Here is a 16,396-nt window from a genome sequence, read left to right as displayed (position 1 = left end):
GGACTCCTTGGAGGTGTCACGTAATAATAATAATAATAATAATAATAACAAGACATAACATCTGGATGGCCAAGGGCAGTCCAAGAAGTTTCTCATTGTCCTGACATGCCTGTGTTTAGTGAACTTCCGTAATTTAGTCTAGCCCTACTGACTTATGGAATTGGATTCCCAGTTTTCTGATGCACATTATGTATGATGGTGGATGTCTACATATCTTCTATACCACTAATGCAGGTGTTCCATAAACCTCTGTTCTCTCACCCACCATCTTCCTTCTACATATCAATAATATATGCTACATCCGATAATCAATCCAATATACAGTTTTGCTGATAATAACACATTACACTCTTCCATTGCTGATGAGAACACATTATTCTACCTCCTTGTAATGCACAAATCACCACAACTGCCTCCTCTGAATCTATGAAATTAAGTTTTCTCTTTTGCCCAGGGTGTCAATGAACTTCTGAATAGCTTTTAACTACATATATCATAAATCCATCGCACCACTGAATATTATTCTCACATTGAGGGTAGTGCCCTAAGACCTTACTTCCTAAAAATACTCCATTCAGAATAGAAATCAGCAGTTTGAATGATTGCCTCCTCCTCTATCTTTAATCAATTCACTTCACTCACTTGCACACAAGCCATTCAGTTTCTGCTGTTTGCATTTGCTACAAATGCTATCATTGCCACTGTTCATACGAACTATCATCAATAATTCTTCCAGTGCTAAATCAACTGAAATGCATGTAGCAGCTATTCGATATGCCTTCGCAGTTCACTCCCCCCCCCCTTTTTTTTATCCCACATGAGAGGTACTGCACCTCACACCAGCTGCTGTGTGTGAGGTGCAGATGAGGGTTGAGAATGAAGAACCTATTGACATTCTTCTTAAAGAGCTATAGGTTGAAATTATTGAGAAACCCATCATGAGGAAGGCTGTTTCAGAGGTAGATGGATTAAAGGAGGAAGAGGAGAAGCAGGTTCGATGAGTTTGCAGTTGTACTGTAAAGGGATGTTGGACAGTGACTGCTCTAGTTTTAACAGACCTAATAGCAAGTGGAGGAATGATGTTTGCCAATTCACTAAAGCAGTGACCATGAATGTACCTGTAGAAGAGACAAAGCTGAAACATTTCATTTATGAGATAGAAGATGAAGTGAGTCTGTGAGGGAGGGGTCATCTATGACTGAAACTGCTCTCCTCTGGACAGCATCAAGAATTTTAAGTGTGCCACCCCAAATATGTGTACAGTATTCTAAGGATGGACAGATTTGGGATTTATATAAAGTTAGCAGCTGAGTGGGTATAAAGTAGTTTTTTGAGTAGAAAAGAATGCCAATTTTTTTAGATGCTGAGGAAGCTATTAATGTGATGTATTTGTATCAAGAGAGGTTGTAGGTAAATAGCGGTCCAAGGAGAGAGAGAGAGAGGTCATCCTGTCTGGTGATGTGTGTATTACTGAGGATGAGATAAGGTGAGATGAGGTCCCTTTTGTGAGAAAAAAAGACAAGACTGAATTTTGGTGACATTGAAGGTGACTAGGTTATCCTTACCCCACTGAAGGATGGTATGGAGATCAGTATTTAAGGTACTGTTTGCAGATGATCTTCATGTAAGGGATGTATGGGAACCCTGGTTTGTCAAAGGAGTGGGATGCATGGAGAGTGTTATCATTGGCAAAGCTATGGATAGGATTTGTAATGATTGAGAGTAGTTCAGTTATGTATAAGAGAAAGAGGGTAGGTGAGAGAACGGAGAGTTACTCCTGCAGCAACCATCCACCATAACACACAGTGAAACACCAGAGAGAAACCTGGTTATCCAGTTACAGACGGTAGCGGGTAGGCTGAAGGAAGGCAATCTACAAAGCAGGTCTTGATGCCAAACACAATCAAAAGCCTTGGAAATGTCAAGGGTAACAGCACATGCTTCTCTGTACCTATCCATGGTATGTGTATAGTGGTGAATGATCAGGCTAATATATCAGCTATGGATCTGGATTGGTGGAATCCATACTGGTGGTTGCTGATTAAATGGCAAGCTTCTAGGTAGTGAAGAAGCTGACCATTGATAGCTTTCTCCATTATTTTGGAGACATTGATAACTTTCTCCAAACCTACAGAACAATTATTTCCTCCTCTTTGTTCATTCCTTCTACTGCTGCTCTCTGGAACAGTCCCCCATTGTATGTTTCCCAAGAAATACAATCCACAGCTCTTCATATGTGAGCAAGTTCCTTCCTGCCCACCCACAGTACTAACCTACTACAGGTTGCCCAATCTCTCATGTATAAGATCTTCACATAAATAAATAAATAAAAATAACAAGAAAGAACATATAATGAACTAGAAAGTACCTGTAGTAATCGACTGGTTAGAAGATATACATGCTTGTGTTACTGTATGTGATGGTGTATGGAGAGAAATGCCTGCACCCAAAGATGCCTGAAAGCAAAAAGTTATGTTTATACATATCAACAGGCAGCAACAAAATATAAGATTCATATACAATGCAAAAATACAATACAATACAATCAAAAGATTATATTTATGAAATCAAAGTTTTATTATTACAAATCTATATATATATATATATATATATATATATATTAGCATAAGCTGTCTAATAACACCTATCAAGATTGTTAAAAGTAATAAAAATTGCTCGTTTAATTTTGGCTTAAAGAAACACCATAATTAAAATAATTCTTTATAAGGGGTTTCTCCATATTATTCACTTTCATTATAGCATGTTTTAGTTTCACTAAATAAACACCAGTTGTCAGAGCCCAAGTCTAGAAATAGTATGCAAAATCCAGAATGCTGTAGCATACCAAAAATAGTGTGAAATATGTTGAGCCTATCAATGAATCATGTTTCAGTGTTTACTATTCTTATTTCTTCTCATAAGAAAACATTTTTGATAGATGGATGTGATATGTACCAAGAAAGTTCACTGTCATTATATGTTCATTATATCACTGGAAATTCATAATACTTTGTCATAATGTTTCTGAAACAGTTTATAAGGATGTAATGTAAGTTATTTTCTCAAATAACTTGCATTACATAAGCAATGTCATGTGACTGTATGAAATATCAACAGTTTGTACACTGCTGTTGGTGTGAGGTCATCCATTCCACTCTCATAATGAATTTACAACAGTAGATGAAACTTATCTATCCAACATTTGTTTTAGTAATAAACAATAAGAATAAAACACATAGAAAGAAAGAAATTACAAAAGAATAAATGATTATATAAAGAAACCTATGGAGAAATCATGCCTAAATAAACACACGTAAATGGTTTTTACATGTGTTTATTTAGTCATAAAAGAATAAATATCCTCCATAGAAAGAAAGCTATTGAGGAAAATAGGAAAAAAAAAAAAAACATTTTTACTGCCATTCATCTACCCACACAACCTATAGATAAGATTCCAGTCACTATCCAGAAAAATAAACAAAATATCCAACAATAAACTTATGTAATTCTATTAGTAAATCAAAATTAGTTAACGTTCTCTGAACACTTGTGGAAGTTTAATTTCTATACATGTTTTCTGTAAATAAATTTTTGAACCTGTTCATATCCTTGGTATTCACCTTGTGTGTATGTGTCATTATCAATTATAATACCAAAAACCAGGTATCATATCAACACCAGAAGTTAGAGCAAATATTCGCATTTATGATAATGAAGAAATGAACAAAGAACTCATATTTCTTTCAGCTACATTCTGCTGAGTTAAATGATCCTTCAGTCACTCGTCGAGTTTAGAGTGATCTGGGGGATTACCTAGTTTTTGGAGCAGACCCTTTACCTATATTTTGGTCTCTGAAAAGAACCAACTAGTTTGAAACAGCTGTTAGGTTGAAACTTTTATCAAATGCACTAATTAAAGGCAAATGCAGTTTACGACGATTCACAATAATTTCTTGCTATAGTGTGGTCTGACTGAGAAACAAGGCTAGCAGACACTCTAGTGTTTACCGAGCTACTACAACGTATATGTAGCAAACCTAGTTTTACTGTTGAATCTACCTAATTGTTCTATTTAATTTTTTTTTTACATACATACGTATTTAAATTGATAAAGTTCATAATTATATACCATGTCTGATAAAAGAAGTGAGAAAGTTAGCAGAACTTGGTGTTAAGAAGGTGCGGAAATCAATCACACTTGAAAAGAAGATGGAGGCGATTTGAAGAATGGAAGATGGGCAGACACGTGCTAATGTCTGTAGAAGTGTGAACTTACCTCCATCGACTGTTACTATAATTATGAAAAATGCAGATAAAATAAAACAGTCTGCACAACAATCTACGGCAGTACTAAATGCAAAACATGTAAGTTATAGCAGGGATAAACTTCATGAAAAAATTGAAAAATTATAATCATTATGCATTATGGGTGGATGACTTGAATCAGAAAAACATTCCTCTGACACAGGCTGTTATAACTAAGAAAGTAAAAACAATTTTTGAGGATCTTAAAAAGACAGATGGAGGCAAAGAAACATTTTTAGGAAGCAAAGGTTGGTTCATGAGATTTAAGTCTCGAAGTAAGTGCCATAGTGTCAAATTATGTGGTGAAGCGACAAGTGCAGATGTTGCGGCAGTGGCTGCTTTTCCTTAAGAATTTCACGACTGTGTAGAACAAGGAAGTTATCCTCCTGATCTAATTTTTTATGTTCACGAGACTGGACTCTACTGGAAAAAACTGCCATCACGCACTTTCATTTCCTGTGAAGAATGTTCCGCTCCAGGTTTTAAAGCTGCAAAAGATAGACACGCTTTTGTTGGGTGCAAATGTCTCCGGAACTTTGAAGCTTAAACCAATGTTGGTGTACCATTCACAGACACCATGCGCCTTCAAGGGTCTAAAAGCCATGCTGTCAGTCTATTGGAAATGGAAGAAGAAAGCTTGGGTTACACAAGATGTTTTTATAGATTGGTACACAAATAATTTTTGTCCTACTGTGCTTCACTTCTGTAAAGAAAACGATTTGCCAGCCAAGGAATTGCTTCTCTTGGATAATGCCCCTGGACATCCTCAAAATCTTGCTGAAGTAAGAACACCATTGGATGTCAAGATTGTTTACATGCCCCCAAACACAACATCGCTTTTGCAACCGATGGAGCAGGGAATTATATCAATCTTCAAAGCCTATTACCTCTGTATAACATTTATGGAAATGGTAAAAGTCTTGGACACTTCAGGAAAAACTATTAAAGACTAGTATTGGTGGTCATTCGATATTTTGAAGGGCATTAACAACATCAAGGCAGCTTGGAACAAAGTGTCAGCAAAGTGTTTAAAAGGAGCATGGCAAAAACGTCTTCCAGCATTTATGTATGAGTTCGAGGAATTAGAGCAAGAGGAGAATGTTATTGAAGACATTACCAAGCTTGTGCAAGAGGTGGGAGAGAGCTTGGGTTACACAAGATGTTTTTATAGATTGGTACACAAATAATTTTTGTCCTACTGTGCTTCACTTCTGTAAAGAAAATGATTTGCCAGCCAAGGAATTGCTTCTCTTGGATAATGCCCCTGGACATCCTCAAAATCTTGCTGAAGTAAGAACACCATTGGATGTCAAGATTGTTTACATGCCCCCAAACACAACATCGCTTTTGCAACCGCTTTTGATTGGACGATATTACAGCTGAAGATGTGACAGAAGTCTTAGAGAGCTATAATAAACCACTTTCCAATGAAGACTTAAAATAATTAGCCAAACAATTAAGTCAACATCCAAAGGAGGAGAAAGAAAACGAAGAAAGTCCTCTGAGAGATATGAAAACAGCCAATTTACAGTGTATTCTTGCAAGCATAGAGACATTGACTGATGAACTCTGCGAAATGGACCATGATTGCAAATGCAAAAAGGAGTGTAATTGCATCTATTCGACCTTACACTGAACTCCTTAAAGAAAGAAAAAGAAAATCTAGGCAGTTAACACTGGACACTTTTTTCAAAAAAAAATGCAGGTGATCTGAAACCAGGAACTTCAACATAGAAATATGTAATATCTTTTCAAAGTTTCATATTTTTTGTATATAATTTTGTTTTATTTTTGTTATTAATAATTTTATTTTAACAAATATATGTGTATGTATTATCAAAGCTTTAAATATAATAATGTTACACATACTTCATGTGCATATTTTTTTGACTAAGCAGAACATAACTTAATACCCCCATTAAAATTGGGTTCGTTTTAAGCCGATTCGATTTACGCCCGTTTTTTTTTTCAGGAACGGAAGTGAGGCGTAAACCGAGGGCTGCCTGTATATGGATACCTGGGAAACAGTTGTGTTCTTTTAAGTAGTGCAAACTAAGGCAACTCAATACCGAGGATTGCATTCTCATAAGCCTCTCAGGTCAAATTTATGAAACTTTCATAGTTTATGAAAATGTTCAGTTTTGAAATAATGTTGGATCTTTAATATCGACTTTTCTATGTAAAAAAAAAAAAAAATATTGAAAAGAAATATGAAAACAAGGAACCTGTAGAAAGTCAAACAGGATCAGACAAAATCTTTACTAGAAGATAAATAGTTTTATCATGGGATCAAATTTTTACTGACTATTCCAAAAATGTACAGATGATGAAAATTTCTTTCTAACACAAAACTAAATCAAGTGATGGATAAAAAAAAGGTTTTGTGATTGTTTTGGAGGACACTATTACTGTTAAATCCAGTAACATTTATAAATCAGAATTCTCAGCTGTGAGTCTGAATTTTTCTTATCATATTTTTTTTTTTTTTTTTCACAATTTGAAAATAACTTTTTAAAATGTATGAATTTTTTTTTTTTTTTGCAATGAAAATTAGGGCTTTAAAGCCATGGTAATTATGTATATCATATTTTCAAAATACCTCAACAATAATAGAACAAAAAATTGAATTCCTTTAATTAGTTTGCTTACCTCTCTGGCTATATTGCTAGTTTTTGATTCTTGAATGACTGTTCCAACTGTTATATAATCAATAATATCTGAAATGTACAAAAAATAAAATCTAAATCCTGAACATTTTTTTAAAAAAGTAATTATAACCAAGAATGATTAATATAAGGGCAATGTTATTATTAGATATGGAGACTTTCAACCAAAAAGTATAATTAGTAACAATTAGGCTTTTATTTGGTTATGATAACTGTAGAAATAATGAAACCGACTAGTCTCACCATCAAAACTTCTGCCTTCTGGGTAAAAAATACATAAAAATAAACGCAATAAAGGCAAACAAACTATAATATGAAATACTAAAATAAGCTATGTAGGCACTGTTATGATATAAACTGGCTGAAAACATGTGGAAGGTGGGATGAGTTAGCTATTGTTCAGCACTGTGAGCAGATAGTTGACTGAAAAGGTGAAGTCTGACATGAAAAGATCTAATAAGCAATTTCTATATATTGCACAGGATCAATTCCTGATTTCTATTAGGTGGGCCTTGTGAAAAGATGACCATAGTTGATTCTTTTATATTGCAAGCAATGAAGTTATCTTCGACGTATGTCATGAAGTTCTTATTCCATTCAGTGACATGATATGTATTGAAAAAATGAAAAGTCAAGTCCAAGTTGTCTTCTCTTTTGTTGTTGACATTCCCATTCTGTTCTTTCCATCTTATTTCAAAATTTCTTGATCAGAAACTGACATCAGAACTTCTGACAGTTTTATAGCAAACAGTTTCTACTGTCATTACTTGGCTAAGAAATACTGATGCAAATTCTTCTTTTATAAACTTAACTATACATTTTGTGAAGCCTAAGCAAATTAAAAGGCATTCTCTCTCTCTCTCTCTCACACACACACACAGCCTATTTTTTGCAATTGTACATGCACTGTGAAAAAAGTAAAAATTGTTTCATACATTTCCACGATTTCGTTCTAAATCGCTAATAACATTACTAAGAATGCAAACTTAGCCAGCATAGATTTTCATATTTGAAGACTCATGAAAACAAACAAATGAAGACAAGAATTGCTCACCTGCATTAAGAGGATAAATTGTTCCAGAGGTATTGAAATCTGGTATCACTGACAAACAAAATGGCGATTAAATATGGAACAACAATACTGCTCCTACTGCACAAACTGTCAGAAGATAAATAAATGATTATGAATCCTTTAGGTGCCATGGTATATTAGCACAATGAGTGTATGCTGAGGAATTATTATGGGGGCTTCAACTATGGGGACATATACTGGAGAGAGCAAAAGGGCACACGGCAAAATGGAAATCATACAGTTACTGAAGGATAATTACCTGAAACAGCATGTGATGGAGGGGGACCAGGGGTTTAAGAGTCCAAAATCTGGTAATAGCATTAGAAGACATATCCATACCAACATAGGCCATCTCCAATGAACCAGTCTTGTTCTGGGAGGTTGCTAAACATGTGAAAAAAAATCTGCCAGGAAAGGGTTTATATTGAACAATACAACAGATAATTAATGACAGACTTAGGAAGCAGCACCATAACTTAAGAAGCTATAAGAGGAAAGTATGAGTAGTGCATGGCAAGTAGTCAGAGACTGTGTGAGAGAAACAGTATCAGACTACATACCCATGGCCAGGAGGATAAACCAAGTGAGGGTTAAGTAGGTGAGTAGAGATCCAAAGGAGGGGCTACAAAACAGAAAACATTGTGGAGAGAATATAAAGAGAAAGGTGATCCACATATTGATGAGCAGAAAAAAGTGCAGGCAAGAAAGATGAGTAATATAGTAAGACAGGCCAAATCAGATTATGAGAGAAAGTTAGCTAAACAGGTCAGAGTAAATCCAAAAGAGCGTCTTTGCTATGATGTGAATAAGAGGAAGCATAATTATGGAATGATGACTTTAATCAATGCTGACAGTAGGAAGGTGACACAAGAAGAAATAGTTGACTTGCTGAATATGATCACTTTGCAAGAGCATATTATCCAGGTGGAGATTTTGCAATTGCTGATGTGACAGAGGCTGATGTGGAAAATGAGACGGACAAACAGGAGATTCTTAGCATACAGAAAAATATCAACACATGGCATGACTGGATAGACTACTGGCCGTTTGGCAACACAAATGTGCAAGAGAACCGGCATTGGCTCTGATGTCTTAGCCTAAGCTCTGGCAAGATTCCAAGGGAGTGGAAAGAGTAAGATAGTTCCATTACATAATGGTGGTCTAAGACAGAAGCAGCAAATTACAGACCAATTAATATCTCGGCAGTGATGGTTGAAGTATTGGAAAAGTTGGTTAAAGGTTGGAATGTGGACTATGTTTTCCAATTGTTTCTTTATAAGTATTTTCCTGTCTGACCTTGACATTGAAATCCAATCCCCAATCTATGTGAATTCATATTATTAGAGCTAAATTCCATTGACACAGAGTCGATTTTGATTTTGGGAAAATATTATAGATTTCATAAGTTGACATATTTCATGCAGGAGAATAGGACTGATAGTACTTTTCACCTATAATGTAAAAGTTTTCATGGAAAAGTTTTAATTGCACTTTTTAAAAAGTGCCAAACTTTAAATATGTCCCTCCCCCTTGCACATAATGTCATATACATATGGATTCATTTCCATGCCCCTGTTAGAGGATAATTCAAAATCTTGCGTGGCTGCTCTTCATTAAAGAGAAGCCAAGCATGTTATTGATTAACCTCTCTACCAGCCATGGTGGATGAGATCAAATTGCACTTCTCATCCATGTTATTCAATAGGTGTTACAGAAACATATCTGCAAATCTTAGCCTAGAGAAGTTTTATATTATAATACTTGAAAATTTTCTCATGATATTACAAAAATTTGAATTTTAGTAAAGAAAAAAATCACAAACATCAAGCTATGTAATTTTCTTTTGCAGTTACTTTGTTTAGCACATATATACACACACACACACAGTTAACTATTAACTGCAGATTATTATTAACAAATTACTGTAAAAAGTGCACTTAAGAAATAAGCAAAAAAACATTGGTTTAAATCAATGATGAAGACAGTGCAACAAAAGGATTAGAAGAAAGTTTGGTTTTCCAACTGGAAGTGAATGCTGATTTTATGAAAGCAGAGCACCTTGACAAGGAAACATGTTTATATGGAAAACTTGACAAAACATCACTTAATTGATGTGATGGCAGGAAAAATCAGAAGAATGAGAAGAAAGATATTAAGTGAAAGATTCTACTCTCACCAGAATGGGATACTCTCCTATAATTCATTGGACATAAATTATTACTTTAGTCGCTTTTAAAATTAGCAACAATCCTTCCCAACTTCCGTTAACTCTTTATAAGCCAGCAGATGGGTTCAATAAATTTTCAAAGTGGACTGGTGCCAATATCTACTATAATTGTATTAAAGAACAATATAATAATATTTGAGAGAGAGAGAGAGAGTTCTTCATTTGATTGAAAGGAAGCAAGCAATCAGCAGTTCAAACAAACAGCCTTCTGTTAGACACAGAAGGAAAATTAAATACATGCAGTCCACACTTTGAGTTCCTGAGTTCTTTTATTCAATTATCAAGAAAACTGAAAATATGAACTCATAATAATACTTAATGGTATAAACATCACCAAGAGGAAAAAATAAATTTATTAAACTTAATAACATTTTGCCGGTTTTCTATGCATCATCAGTTCACAATGATAACTGTGACTTGCACACAGCACTAAACTAAGTAATTGTGGAAACAATTTAAATTGTAACGGACCTAACATCCTTTGATGGCATCCTCTGTGAGTTGGATAACTACAAAATTAATTTAGAAAAGACTATTTATTAGGTCTTAAAATAATAGCCTCCCAGATCATTAGTAAATTTGGGAGGGTGCTTCATAACTGATGCTGATTCTATGAATAGCCTCTCAGACCTGTAATGGCTTCTATGTAATATAGACTTTTTTTTTCCTTTTGATCCTATGTGAAGGAGTATCCAGAGCATGGTCTGCCAATCCTGACTTGTCATACAAATGATATTGAATGTAATTTTGTGTTCTTCAAGGCGGATGTTAACTGACCTACCAGTCAGTACAAAGTTTCTACACTCTAGGATGTTCAAGTGGATGTAGTCAATTTTTAGGAGAATGTATGAAAGTAGTATGGAAATCATATTTGCAGAAAATTCTCACTATTATTTTTTTCTGAGATGGAAATTGTTTTACTGTGATCCTGTGTAATATTTTGTCTATTTTATATATGCTGTAGGCATTGGCTAAAGAGGTGTTGCAAAGATCCCTGAGCTCAGTTTCAAGGGCTGTGTCATTAGAAGAAATAGTCCTGGTTCAGTGAGCAAGTGTCTTGAGGATGCCATACTGTTGGAAAGGGTGGTAGTGTGATTGTTTAATTAAATACCTTCCAGTATGAGAAGGTTTTCTGTAGATGGAGAAGGATAATGAGAAATTAGAAAGCCATGTCACTAGTATATCTAAAAAGAGGAGACTATTACTTTCCTTTTCTATGGTGAAGTTTATTTTAGGATGTTGCTGTTAAGATGTACCAAAAATATATCTAAATGTGTCTGTACCATGAGGCAGTACAGTGCAGACAAGCTGTTGGTCTAAGTGTGGCTGTGTTGAGTACTTGCTTTTCAGAATGCTCCATACAGAAGTTTCTAGAAGGGAATGGGGAAGGAGGGTAACTTGCAGCAGTTTTAACTGCTGCAAGTTACCTTAGATGGCACAGTTACAACTAGATGGCACCATAATCCACGGTGCCATCTAGTTGTTTGTATGTTTTTTTCTTTCCATAAGAAATAACCTGCAAATATGGTGAATCTGAATAATTCAATTATGTCATGGTGAAAATGTGGCTTAATAAGGTTAAGGGTTTCTACCAAAGGTATATTATTGAAAAGTGAGGTGACATCGAAACAGACCATAATGTCAGAATAAGATTTTTTAGAGTGCAGAGGGTTTTTAATGGATGAGGATAATATTTAGCCAGTTTGTACAGTAAAATCTCTCGTAACTGGCACCCAATTAATCGGCAATACCAAAACAACGACACTTTCGTAAGTTGAAATTTAAGCCTGGAATGGAATCCGTAAGTTAGATGTGTCTGGTGAACAGAGGAGTACCGATGAAGTTGTCTGCAAATGAGTTTATAGGGCAGTTTCAGAAAATTGTGGACGAAAATAATATGACTGTGGAACAAATATATAATGCCGATGAGACTGGATTGTTATGGAAGTGTCTTCCCACGTTGACTTTGGTTTGTGCGATGGAAGCCTCATTCTATAAACAACTGACAGTTGTTTAAATCTTCCCATTCTACTTGAAAAAATTGGAATTTAGGCATCTATAAAGCTGAGTGATGTCTTGAGGAAATGGATTGTCTACAAGAGTCACGACTTCATTCACTGGGACATTCGTAAACAAAGATACAACATCTATGCTAGCAAGAATGTCTGCTATATCTATTATGTCTAAATAGTTTTTTGCTCTTTCATTAATTCCCAAAATTAGCTTATCGCATATGACATTAAAAGTATTAACAATGAAATTTTCTTTTCTATGTAATATAATCTCAATGTTAGATTGTGAAACTTCGTCATACATTTTTTTTTCGTTTTTTTCACTCTTTCCTTCTCATCTTTAAATTTTGTCTCATCTGTTAATAAATTCACTTCTTCATTTAAAGCAGCAAAACTATTTCTTATATTTAAAATAAAACCAACTAAAGACTGTAACAAACTATTAGCTAACAACAAATCCATATCGGGATTGTGTATAGATTTACTAGTAGCATTTATTCGTTGTAAAATTTTGTCCCACACAACTGTTAAAATTGTTGTTTCTGAATTGTCAAAATGCCAATGATGAGCTCTCTAATTTAGAAATAGGTTTTTCATGAGGAGAAATGGACCAAGTAATGTCTCTTTAATTTGTTTATATCCACGTTTCAAAGCCAATATACAGTCAGACCACCTTCATTTCACTTAGTCTTTTAACTGTTAAAGATTTTTTTTCTAACTGTTTAAGGAGAATACCTCATTTGCTTGTTGAAGATGAAAAGTAATTATATACATTTTGAATAAAACAAAAATATTGCACTGCTTCCAGACAAGATTCTGTAGCATAGTTGCCAATTAAATTTAAGGAATGACTAGAGCATAGTATATAATGTGCAGAGAGACTATGTTTTTTCAGTCTAGCTTGTAAACCTGTACAGACACCTTTCATATTGGCAGCTTTATCATAGTTTTGTCATATTTACATTTTGACATATTTACTTATCATATATACATTTTGAATAAAACAAAAATTTTGCACTGCTTCTGGACAAGATTCCTTGACATAGTTGCCAATTAAATTTAAGGAATGACTACAGCATGGTATATAATGTTCGGAGGGACTATGTTTTTTCAGTCTAGCTTGTAAACCTGTATAGACAACTTTCATATTGACAGCATTATCATAGCTTTGTCCTCTGCACATTTTTATCTCCAAAGATAATTCTTCTAATTTTTTTAATAGTACCTCTTCTAAATATAAGGAATTATGTTGTGTAATACTGAAGAACCTGATAAATGTTTCTCTAATGTCAGAATTTGTGGTAACATACCTAACAGCTAGTTGGTCATTATGGGCAATGTCTCTCGCGTTGAATCGAGTATTATTGCAAAATAAGCAGCTTCCTTAATTTCTGATATTAATATTTCTCTTGTTTATTAGCTATTAATGCTATGAATTCATCACAAGTGTGGTAAGAAAAATAATTTGATCTGCTAGAACCACAATTGGCATACATTTTCATGTGATGTTTAAAAAAATCGTCAAATTCACTTAAATAATGTAAACACGGTAAATAATTTCTGCAAGAATCAGAATCAGAAAAAATATTTGTATTGCCTCTAAATGCCAGCCCTAGTTTACTCAATAACTTAATGGTAGCTATTATTTCAAACCTCTTGCCAATAATTTTCTTCAGATTGTATTTGCTTCATCAATTCATAATCAATTCAACTCTTTAAAGAACTTGATTTTCTTTTGCGATATGTGCACATCGCTTGTATATGCCCAGTAGAACGCACATGATCACATAAGGTTTGTGTTATATTTCTCATGAGCGGTGAGGATCTTTGACAGGCTGGTATATTTGAAAGGCAGGAATGGACCTCAATATCGTAGGTTGGTCATCATAAGATATTGAGGTTCATTCCTGCCTTTCAAATATACCAGCCTGTCTCCATCCAGGAGATTAAAGCAGCTCTTTCATCCAATTTCCCTGCCTCTGGACCTGATGGCTTTCCTGCATCTAGGCTTCGGAAGGTGCCATTGAAGATTCTTCAAGACTTAGTGGACATTCTCCTTTCCAGTAAAGCAATACCACCATATCTACGTGCTTCAAGAACTATCTTCATTCCAAAGAAAGAAACTTCAAGTGGTGCATCACACTTTAGACCTATTACCATCTCCCCTGTGATATTTAGACTCTATCATAAAATCTTTTGATAAAATCTTTGTCATAAAATCACAGAGAGCTTTTGTCCCTTTGGATGGCTGTGCTGAAAATATATATCTTCTTTCTTCTCTTCTCTCTGATTCCCGACCCCCACCTTAAGCCTCTACATATGGCGTCGTTGGATCTCCAAACGGCCTTGGATAGCACCTCCCTTCCTGCTCTCCTTCAAGCGCTGTCTATTGCTGGATGCCCAGAACCCTTTCTTTAATATGTTATGGAGCTATACTTAGGTAGCTCCTTCACTATCACTACAGGATCCCGTGCGACTTCAATTCCCGCAGTGCGAGGTGTTCGCCAGGGTGATCCTCTATCTCTCCTTTTCTTTAACTGCGTCATAGATGAGTTTCTTCACTCTCTTCCTAGTCAGAAGGCTAGTCTATATATATATATATATATATATATAGACTATGTGTATATATATATAGGCTACTCTCTAGGCGCAAGAGATCGTCCGCAAAGGCCTAGCATTAAAGGAAGACGATCTTATTCTCGTAGCCTCTACTAAGATAGGCTTGCAGGAACTCCTTGAGCGGGCAGTTGACTGTTTCTCTATTCGAGGCCTTTCTATTAATGTAGAGAAGTCCTGCACTTTAGCTCTTGTCCCCTCTGGTTGTGAGAAGAAGCTTAAGGTCGAGACTATAGAGTTTTCCCTGCATGGGAGGCCGTTGCATGCTTTGACCATCCTGGAAGAGTGGAGATACCTCGGTATCACGTTCATCCCAAAGGGTAGGTCTTCTGTCCCTTTTATCCCAGCTTTCCTCAAAGAAGCGATCTCAGCTCCTCTTAAGCCCCAGAAAAGACTGTTTCTCCTTTCCCACTATCTCCGACCTCGCTTTTACAAGTTCGTGCTTGGTAGGACATATATCGGTACTGTCCTGAATGGACAGGGCTATCCATTCAACCTTGAGATCATGGCTCTGACTGCTGCCTGACACCCCTACTGCATATTTCCACACAAGGGTGAAGGATGGTGGGCTTGGGGTTCCATCACTTAGATGGCTGATTCCACACCTGTGGCTGTCAAGAATCGCGAAGTTAGAACTATATTCTTCCCCTATCTGCAGAGAGGCTTTCTATAGCCCATTAATACAAGAAGACTTTAGGTGGGCTAAAGGCTGGTCCCATTATCAAGGTACTTTAATCGAGTCAGTACCCACAGAACACAAGAGGTGGGCATCTCTGTTGCACTGTTCTGTAGATAGTGCTCCTTTAAAAGAGTCATATCTGGTGCCTCCCCAGCATGATTGGGTAAGGGATGGCACCAAACTCCTCCCTGGGTTCGAGTATATTGACCTTATCAGGACGAGGATCAATGTCCTGCCTACTCGAGCCCGCACAGCTCGATGGGGTAGTGACGACTCAAACTGTAGGACTGGCTGCCACTGCAGTGAAACATTGTCTCATATAGCCCAGTGTTGCTTCCGCACCCATGAGGTCCGCATGCGGAGGCATGACGCCATGGTTTCCATTCTGAACAACCACTTTAAGAACAAAGGTTGGGTGACCGCGGTGGAACCACATTATAGGACCTCCGCAGGTTTGCTTAAGCCAGACTTAGTGATTAAAAGAGTTGGTGACGTTTGGGTAGTTGATGCCCAGGTGGTGGGAACAGGGTGCCCACTAGCCTATAGCCATAATAATAAAGTGAACTACTAAAAAAAATAACCAATATCTAGTTAGTAAGATATGGGAGGAGCATGGGGCAACTCCGAGGTTTACCAGCGCCACCATCTCTTTACATGGCGTATGGAGCGCAGATAGTTATTCCTCCCATTCCTCGATAAAACAGCTTGGGCCTACGCAGAAGGATATAAAAGTTCTTTCCTTGAGAGCCCTACAGGGCACACTGGTGGCATGGCGTTGCCACCAGAGAATGACTGCAATGATAACTAGAACAGGCATAG

General features: G+C 36.0%; 1 protein-coding gene across 2 annotated transcripts in view; it reads right to left on the bottom strand.

The window, feature by feature from the left end:
* Positions 1–16,396, bottom strand: part of Mtpbeta (mitochondrial trifunctional protein beta subunit) — a 241,179-nt gene that overhangs the window by 161,860 nt on the left and 62,923 nt on the right. For both annotated transcript variants that reach the window (XM_090391842.1, XM_090391841.1), the window contains exons 5-6: positions 6,955–7,022; positions 2,369–2,456 (exon numbers count right to left, since the gene is read on the bottom strand). In XM_090391842.1, the coding sequence (XP_090247968.1) occupies positions 2,369–2,456; positions 6,955–7,022 (156 nt within the window). The remainder of the gene's footprint in view (positions 1–2,368; positions 2,457–6,954; positions 7,023–16,396) is intronic.

Source organism: Typopeltis vanoorti, chromosome 4 (genome assembly GCF_054136105.1).
Source record: "Typopeltis vanoorti isolate ZY-2024b chromosome 4, IOZ_Tvanoo_1.0, whole genome shotgun sequence".
In the NCBI taxonomy this organism is placed as follows: domain Eukaryota; kingdom Metazoa; phylum Arthropoda; class Arachnida; order Uropygi; family Thelyphonidae; genus Typopeltis; species Typopeltis vanoorti.
The sequence above is the reverse complement of the archived record's forward strand: the minus strand, read 5'-3'. Positions and strand labels throughout refer to the sequence as shown.